A 10,000-nucleotide genomic window follows, 5' to 3' on the forward strand; every position below is an offset into this window, starting at 1 on the left:
TAAGACTTCAGAGAAGATCAAGACTATTTGACAAGTTTGAGGTGACATGATCGATTGATTTCAAGAAAAAGTATTTTGTCCAAAACGAGAAACGATCCTTGTCGGTGTAATGTAGGAGACAGACAGAGTGGGGCCGTGACGTGTCATCCCGTGCTATATTTAGAAACGCTATCTGGCTTGTCATTGGTCGTCGTCGTTTTGTTTGTCCCCGGAAATCAGTGGTCGCTTTTGATCCGTGTGGGATAAGGGAATGGAACAATTTATTTATTTGTGTGTGTTTTATTATAAAATTGGAGTGGTATTGCACTTTGATTTGGAAGCATGAATTTGGTGGGGAGGGGGGGGGGGGTGTTCACATAGGCTGTGATGGCTTGTACTAAAATATCGTTTTTTAATCGATAGAGATTGTCCTAATTTGTCAAGAAGTTCCACATCCGACAGTGCTTTCGAGAATTTTTCAAAAGTTGAGGGCAATACGTATTAACCCTCTCCTTACCAACTATAGGAAAATCGTCATATTCGTTACGATACAACCAACATTTTTCTTATTCATATTTCTCGAGTACATCATAAAATTTAAAGAAAATGAACAGTGTGCTGTGAGATGTTTTGCTAAAAAATGATTTATCGCAAGAACTTGCTGCTATTGTCTTTGAGTGATAAAAAAATATATTTTTGTGTTTGTTGGGTGTGACGTTTTGGGGGGAAATCCTGAAAATGGCTGGGAAGTAGAGAGTTAAGGAGGTCGCCGCGGTACAAGATCTTACAAATCGCTGATTGGGTTGAATTATATATATTTTATTTTGGGGTCAAAATTTGTGTTGTCTCATTATTTAGCAATGTATGTACAGAATGCACGAGGAAAGGAAAAGCACAACGCCTATCGGAAGTATAAGTGATGCATTGCATCAAGTTTAAAAACTCACAACATCTGCCAGTACGATACAACGTAACAACACACAAAATAATGGTAACCTTAACCCTCCCCTTGCCACCTGCAGCAAAATCGTCACATTTGTTACGCCACAATATACATTTTTCTTATTCAGATTCCTTTTGTACATCACAAATTTTGAAGAATGATCTTTGTTTGATTAACAAGAACATAAAGTTGTTTTGTAGAGAGCTTCTTTGAGTTTTAAAAATCATTTTTTCTGCTGGGCAAGCCTGCATTTTGGGAAAATACTGATAATGATCGGTAAAGAGAGAGTTAAACTACCCCCAGGTCACAGTTTACAGCAATGTCTCGACCTACACGTAAAGCATTCCTGTCAGTGTGGGACACCCTTTAAAAGCCATTTGAGCACATTTAGTGGATATTACGCTCCATACAAGCTTTAACACCACGAAAACAGAAGAGATTGGATTAATAAGAATGTAAGATACCAACATTTACACACTTTTCAAAACCTCCAATTAAAATGAAAAAGGCAGTCAATAAAACAAACTGGAAACTATTTCCTTAGACAAAACACAATTTTAAAAGAATTTCGGACCAGATTTTACAACATATTTTCTATTCTTTAATTTAAAAATCGATTGTTTTTGGTAAGCGTTATAGTTGAGACTTCATAGAAGTCATGATCGGCTTCATTATCATCATCGTGATCCAGTCTATCGGTAACAAAAATATGACTGGTGACAGGATACATGCGGGTGGTTGGATGGGAGCATCACCCTTGAATCATATACCTATGATGTTCGCATGGGTGTACGATCCGATAGTGATGTCGTTTCTTCTTCTCTTTACTAGCCTATCCTGCTTCTTTGGTTTGTGATTGTATTTTTGACAGGGGATATTTTTTTTCTGTAAATCTTCTGCCTGTTTGTTCTTGGTTATTTATAATTTAGCTTTGATATCTTTAGGTTATGATTTTGATTTACATTTGTACTATTTTTGTTAGATTGCTTGTTTTTTTGTTTCAGCGGTCTCTCATATAACCTCAATTGTGTTGGAAGAGACCTAAAGCAACAAACAAACAAAAAACAGGAGACATCCCTGTCTTACTCCAGTCTGGACTTCAAAATATATAGATGCCCATTGTCAAATATCCTTCATGTGTTTTTAACTACTGCGGTGATTTTGCCAGGGATACCCCAATATTTAAGGAGCTTCGATAGAGTTTCTCTGTCAAGGATATCAAATGCTTTTTCGAAGTCAATAAAATTCATGATGAATTCCATTCAATCGAATGCTCTACTATAATTAAAGTTGTGGCAATTTATTTTTGGCGAAATCCTGCCTGCTAATCTCATGTCGTCAATGTAATAATATGTTATTTGTTGCTTTCCCTGATGTTGGTTTATCTTAAATAGAGTGCTACAATTCTTAAATTAATACTTTATTTTAATTATATTTCCACAGAATGAAAACTCACTTCATGGACGACTAATATGGCAGCATCTGTGACGTCACCACGATCGAACAAAAACCTGCTATTTGACACGTTCCCATTCTACAGTCTAAAAAAAACAATTGACGTGTTACAAAATGTCACAGCTGCCTCTACGTCACACGCTATGAGAGAGACAGAGAGAGTCTAACCTGACACTTCCATCGACACAACGTTTGTCTAATGTTGGGGGATTATAGCATCCCTCATTGATAATCTGTACAAATCCCACCACGTCAATTATGTTGGATAATAAAAAATAATTATAATGATCTGAGCGTTGTTCCCAACCACGGCACATGGCAGTAGCTCTAAATAGTAATCTATGATAATCACTATATGAATGATAATGATCGTAAGGCAAATCGTTGTGAGAATCGGAATTGCCTACCAGCAGCTACTTTGAATTGACACATTCCATGAGGTAGGTATTGTCTTTGACCCACCGTTTCAATATGCATTATGTAGAAGACAATGCCCCCCAAAAAGTAAGCCCCCCCCCCCCCCACACACACACACACACCAAATACAACATAAAAGAGAACCCCCCCCCCCCAAAAAAAAAAAAAAAGAAGACATCTACAAAGACAGGCACAAAAATTACCACAAGAAGTACAAGGCAGAAAGAGTAAAAAATCCACCCCTATCACCCCCCCCCCCCCCCCCCCCAAAAAAAAAAAAAGAAAAAAAAAAGAAGAAGAGCAAAATAGAATCCAATAAAATGTACCCCCAAAAAATACAACAGAAAAAGAAAATAAATTTCCCAACCCCCAGCCCCCTCCTTCCCTCCCTCCCTCCCCCCCCCCCCCCCCCCCCCCCAATATAAAAGATGCACAGAAATAGGCAGAAAACGGAATAATGTTCTGTCGGAGTGAATTGGATTTGAATCCGAAATTAAGCCCATTAAAAAAATGTTAGATTTTTGCATTGCAAGAAAATACATCCGTTCTACTTATAGACAGTAGCAAATTATGATATAGGATTGTTTCACGGGTTTTGATTTATTAAATTAGTTTAGTTTTGTTTTCTAAATCGCGCCAAATAACTCACGAGCTTGCGAGTGAGTTGTTCCGCGATAAAAAAAAATAGAACGGATTTAATAAATCCAAACCCATGAAAGAATCCCTTGATTCGACCTCTAAAAGTAATTTTTCTAGATAGTTCATAAGCAGTAATGTGTAAAATGCTTCATTTTACACTGAATTCAAGTTATCTATAGTGATCATTTGTTTTAAATGTTTGGTCCACCATCAAAACAGGAATTCCATATCTTTCGTCACAGTAATCGGTACTGAGCAGTACCAAAAGGCTATCGACTAGATAAATGTATTACCGATCGGTATTGAAGTACTTTCTAACTTTTAGTCGACATCCACCGGGTCCTAACTGTATTTCACCTTTACCACATCAGTGTTTGAATTGCGTCTTCTCCGACAATGAGTTTGCATAAATTATGATATTCACTTTTCGTTGATTAGAGACGCTAGCTAATCTTTAGCTTTAAATATTGCCATAATATAAGGTCATTTGAAGTCGTCAAATACAGTCTGTTATTTTCCGGGTACTATTTCACATTTTAGCCGATTGAGGCAAAACTTTAATTGTAGAATTTCAAAATCCGTTTCTAAAACCAAAAAAAAAAAGACGAAAATTAACTTCCCTAAAGACAAATTTCCCCTTGGGGATGAATAAAGGGAATTTTATTTTATTTTTTCTTAAATTTATTATTGAGAATTATTGATAGGTCAGGGTCACGTGACTCGATCAAAACGAAAATTTTGTCGTTTTATCCATCAATGTGCACGACTTGTGTTTTCTGCCCGAATCCAGCCATCCCTTCTGACTTACTTTTTCACGGATGGTTTTGAATAGGATCACTTTGTTCTTTCACTAGAACATCCATCATCTCCCTTTGTTTTTACGGGTACTTCATGTATCGCAAGAAATAGGGAAGGAAGAAAGAAAGAAAAATTTGAAAAATATAAATCAGACTGAGAGAGAGGGAAGAGAGAGAGAGAGAGAGAGAGAGAGAGAGAGAGAGAGGGGGGGGGGGAGAGAGAGAGAGGGGGGGAGAGAGAGAGAGAGAGAGAGAGAGAGAGAGAGAGAGAGAGAGAATTATAAGAAAATAAATAACCTCAAGAAATAAGCCACTCCTAATCCCTGATGGGTTTGGCTCGGAAGATTTTTTATAAGGCAGTTTTAGATTCTCCCCCCCCCCCTTTCCCCCTCCCCCTGCCCCGCCTCTGTCTTCTCTCATCAAAACAGTCTGTCGATTTTTGTGTCCGTGCGTCGTATTATGATTCTATGACGACACACAAGTACGAATCCATATCCAATCCCCTAGTTTGAATGGTCAGTCGTGATAGCAAATCTGCACTTCCAACCATCCAAGACAAAGTAAGACAAATGGGGCTTTGTTCAAACAGGACAGACGAAAAGGAATCTATCCGTGTGTTTGATTAGAACACGTGACCTTCAAATCTCACATGACCAATCAAAATGATCCACATCTTGTCAAAAACTCAAACAAGTCTCGACTTTGAAATGTATTGACAAGATGACGGCCATCTTAATCAGTCGATAATTTGAAGGCGAGATTTTTGGACCCATTATTTTCTAATTTTTAAAAGTTCAGAGTAGGATAGAACACGTGATTCCTCCAACAAGGGTAGTCTGAGGTAGTTATTGTACATACCAATAAACAAACAATACATATTATGCCAGTTTGGTATGACGTCGGATAAACGGAATGGGAAATATTCATGTCAAAGTCATTGTAAAGATTATACGTTTTTCCAGTTTAAAGAAACAAAAACCCACTGTCATCAAAAGATGCATTTATTTTAAGGTAAGTGTTATGTAAACTTGAGATTCTATTTGTGTGTCTGATTTACCAGATTGAGACCAGTGGTCACATTTACTAAATACCATCTCGTACAAAAAGCTTCATCTGGCAGTTTTCATCCCAGCACAAGACTCCATGAAGGCCTGGATAAAGAAATGAAAAGACGTGTATGAAACAGTGGCAGACAACACAGATAGACGAAAGTACGAAGTAAATTAGCGCTTATTTAACATTCGCACCTAGTCAAATAACTTACAACCACGATCGAGCAGATAAATTAAGGTATTTATTTAAGTACATACACATAGAGAGTACAATATTAAAAGAACAGCGATGGAGTCTATTTGGTCACATCTTACGTCGAGAAGATAACATCCCAGCCCAAACTGAAATGACAGAATATTTCCTTCATGGCAACAAATATGTAGGGAGACCACCAACATCAATAGTAACTACCCTGAAACAGGACCTCTCTACATATCAGAAATTTCTGAATTCAGATGAGGCCGAATTAATCCCTGAAAAACTAAGAAATACTGCAGTGCCCTTCATACTAAAGTCACAACAAGATCTTGACAGCCTCAAAACTCTGGCCCAGGATCGTGACCAATGGAAACAACTAACAACATGGATGGAGAGAGCAGCTATATTCATCGACCATGACTGAATCACTCAGAAGCGTCATTCGGACTGCGAAACTTACTACTACTACCACTACTACTTCTACTGCACATAGAGAGATAGAGGGAGAGAGAGAGAGAGAGAGAGAGAGAGAGAGAGAGAGAGAGAGAGATGTAAAAATGATTATGAATGTTCCATTCAAAATGAGTTCAAATACCACATATTGCAACATTCACAATTCCAACAAGATCTTAAACACCGATAATCACCAAAACCTCCTTCTTACATCGTATGGATTATTTAGTATTAAATTACCTCAACAAAGTTTTCTACTCTATCCTACTTTGACTTAACGCCTTTTTTACATTTTGATCAGAAACTGAATCTTGTTCAACCATAAAAGCCTTATGATGACTGTAAAAAAATTCAATCCTGAGACTCCAATCAAGTATTTATGCATTATTGACAATTTTCGATGGTCTTTTTTATTCGAGAATATTTTAAGTTTAGTCATAATTGGACAGGAGGCAATTCAACGCACCGAAGAATTAAAGGCAAGACAAACTAAGATCAGATAGGGATTACTTTTTTTTTTAATTGTTGCTAGATTGATGAGAAAATATTTGAAATCTCATTTTTAAGCCAAATGGCCAAAGTCGATCATATGCACAGACAATATTTTAATCCTTACCTCTCCTTCCACCCTGCCCGGCCAGCAATGATTAGGTTGCTGGGTGTGTTACACATGATGGAAAGTACACTGTGATAGTCTTGTTCCATATCCAAAAGGACATAGTACAATATTATTACTGACCGTTTAAAACTAAAAACTCCGAATCATTGATGGCTCTAGAGGACTATTATTTAACATATTGTTGTCGATTTCCTGTTCAATCAACAGATTCAATTGATCGATAATATTTGGCAAAGCTTTGTTCAGGGAACCTTTACTACAATTAATTGAAATAAGGATTTCACCTGAATACAATGGCTTGTTCTGTCCATCATGAGAATGTATAATTTTCCATTTTGAATAGCAACTCATTTCTTCCAACATGGATGAATTATGATGATTTATCCAAAAGTACAATCCTGAGATTGTTTGGCAATGTCAGGATTGTCTCAATTCGTGGATATTATAGATATTATAATATTTCTCGTCATATTTCTTTTTTTTCCATTTTAAGAGTCTATGTTTATTGCTGTAAATACAGCATGTAAATCTAGAAAATAGACTCCTCATTCGACTTTGAAAAATAAGTTCGCCACTACATAATACCTGTTTTAGGAGGTGCCACATAATTCTGTTAAATTATAGTTTCTCCCAATATATACTATCTGGTTCTAAATCCAACCAATACAGTTTTTATGACGATATGAGTGACAGTTGGGTGACACTGGTCTCTTTGGTGTATTTAAACTTCAGATATCGGTCAATTAAGATGACCCCGGACAAGTCAAAAAGTCTTAAACCCGAGCTTTCTATATATAAACGTTTTACACAATATAATAAAGAATATTTTAAAAGTAGGATAGTGTCACTTTGTGATAGTACTTCGTGTTCTAAAGAAGAATCAATTCAATATCACATTAAATATTTAGCCTGAATTGGTTCAATCTGACACAATACCGGTTTAATATAAGTAGGTCACAATACGATGCGGTGTGATGACGTATTAAAGTTTAACGGAATTCCGCCTATAGAGGGTTAATTAATACGAACGACTTGATACAAACGGTTTTCCTTGGTTTGAAACTACATCAAGTCTGTAATAATCTGCCAGACTCTGTAATGATGTGTCAAAACCACATTTCCTCTTACAAACAATCGTCAACAGTGTTTGTTGATTTTAAAAACAACGAGGCCACAAAATGCCTTCTCTGATTTTGGTCAGAAAACGTATATTTCATTATACATCATGAACAGATAAGATAACGCCCCCCCCCCCCCCCCCCCCCATATTTTCAGAACGATAAAAAAAAGAGATTTCTTAGACATTTCCTGTATAATAATTTTTTTTCAGGTTGGAGTTTGTTATTTGTTTTATATCAATCGATATAAAATTTCATGGCCAAATGAAAAAGGCGGTTTTGTGCTTTAGTGTCGTTTTGTCAGACTTTCCCGCTATTTTACTTATTGACGAAATTATTATTTCTACCTTCCATCTCTCTATCTTTCCGTCCTAGTACATTCTATCTATCTCCCTTCCTTTCTGACTTTCTTTCTCCTCCTTCTCTTCCTCCTTCTCCTCCTCCTCCTCCTCCTCCTCCTCCTCCTCTTCTTCTTCTTCTTCTTCTTCTCCCCTCCTCTCTCTCTCTCTCTCTCTCTCTCTCTCTCTATCTCTCCTCTCCTCTCCTCTCCTCTCTCACATTATCTCTCTCCTCTCACACTCTCTCTTTCTCTTGTATCTGTATCTTTCTATCGTATTCGCACTCTCTCCTTCCCCCTCTCTCTCTCTTTCTCTCTCTCTCTCTCTCTCTCTCTCTCTCTCTCTCTCTCTCTCTCTCTGTGTGTGTGTGTGTGTGTGTGTATGTGTGTATGATCGATTTTCGAAATCTAATTTTTTGTCTATAATAAATGTTCACCTTGATAATGAGTCGTATTTACAACAGGCAAGTCAAATTCTCATCTCAAGCCTACTTCACTCTAATTTGGAAGAAAGCATTTTTTTTCATAAACAATCCCAATCGGATCGGAGAAATCTCTTATTGACTGACTTGTCAGGGATACTTCCTGTATCTAGGAGGGGGGAGGGGGGGCGGGGGGAAAGGGGGGGGGGGGAACTCTCATTGGAAAATATAACAATTCACCACATCACAATCACCAAATTCTTTTTCTTTCTTCCACTTCCAGAGCACGAAACCAAGTGTACCTTATCACAATGCCTCACCTGATTCCTCTCTGTTGCCGACGATCAGCTCTATGGCTACTTCGACTATTTCATATCAACATGGCGTCCTTCATATTGGCTCTCACCCTTCCAATGTTGCCAACGCTGGGCGATTCCCATGAAGCAACCAACATTCCACTGCAAGTCGCATCAAACCTAACACAGCGCGCTTCCAATCTTTCTCTCAACGGCCACAGCAGCCATGATAAAAATTCCACAGGGAGCGGTGATGGTAAAAAGGAGGAAAACCCGTCGTCCGGTGTTCACAAATCTGTGCAAGGAAATCCGGGAATTCCCCGGGAGTTTCCCACAGCTCTCGTTGTAGCCAGTTCTATAGCTGCTGTGTGTATACTCGTGTTTTTCTTCGTGTCATATTATTGGCACACTAGACAATTGGACAGTAGAGCCAGGAAGCTAGCCATTCGTCTTGCAGCCGATTCCGAGCACGCAATGAGATGCTCAAACTGCACTCCCCCTCCTCGGCCATTGCCAAGGCCGATCAGTCGGAGTTACACACGAGCTGTGTCCGAATCTTCGCAAGATCCGAACATGTGTGAAGCGCTCACCGCTGAAGAGGAACAGCCAGTGACAGCAGGAAGCGAGGGTGGTAGAAGCTCTGTTGTCGTGTCTGAGAGTGACACGGCTGACCTAGACGATATATTCGAAACACCAGAATTATCATCACAGATTTCGAGAGGATCTAGATTAGGAAGTCGAACCGGACGAGGAGCACACCGGAAGTGGAGTAGGTCATCTCGGAAAAGTTCCGGCGCACCGTCTTTGGACGGTAAAAGAGACTCAGCGGTAACGGATAAAGAAATTCTCTCCCATTTCGCTAACCGACGTCATTCCACCTTTTTCATTTAATGTTAGCATATGTGATTATATGTGACCCAGCGTCTCCTAGCGGTATTATGTCAGCCTACTTTATAGGCCAAAAAATTATATTCGGAGTAGTGTTTTATGTCTTATTGAAGACAATAGGTAGACATCATTTATTTTATTTTTTTTTAAACAACCTAAAACCTTTTTTTTATTTTGTAATTTTTACTTTAGACTCTTTTCGTCACCGAGTTCACCCCGACATAATACCGTTTTGAGAGGGTGGGTAACACATGTGACAAACCGTTTTTAACTTCATATTATGTCGAGATGAACCTTACGCTAAAAAATCGAAGTTACAATTCAAATTATAACATTTTTGTTGAGTGCTTTCATAAGGAACTCGAGTAACTGTGCTGAAAGAAAAT

General features: G+C 38.2%; 1 protein-coding gene across 1 annotated transcript in view; it reads left to right on the plus strand.

The window, feature by feature from the left end:
• The window catches only part of LOC144972126 (uncharacterized), a 136,624-nt gene extending 126,899 nt beyond the window's left edge, over window positions 1-9,725 (plus strand). The window contains exons 4-5 of the mRNA XM_078913207.1: window positions 2,366-2,817; window positions 8,714-9,725. Coding sequence (XP_078769333.1) covers window positions 2,813-2,817; window positions 8,714-9,617 — 909 coding nt within the window. The 5' untranslated portion in view covers window positions 2,366-2,812 and the 3' untranslated portion in view covers window positions 9,618-9,725. The remainder of the gene's footprint in view (window positions 1-2,365; window positions 2,818-8,713) is intronic.
• The last annotated feature ends 275 nt before the right edge of the window (window positions 9,726-10,000 follow it).

The sequence above is a fragment of the Berghia stephanieae genome, chromosome 4, assembly GCF_034508935.2.
Source record: "Berghia stephanieae isolate SIO BIC M18660-M18661 chromosome 4, UCSD_Bste_1.3, whole genome shotgun sequence".
Lineage (NCBI taxonomy): Eukaryota > Metazoa > Mollusca > Gastropoda > Nudibranchia > Aeolidiidae > Berghia > Berghia stephanieae.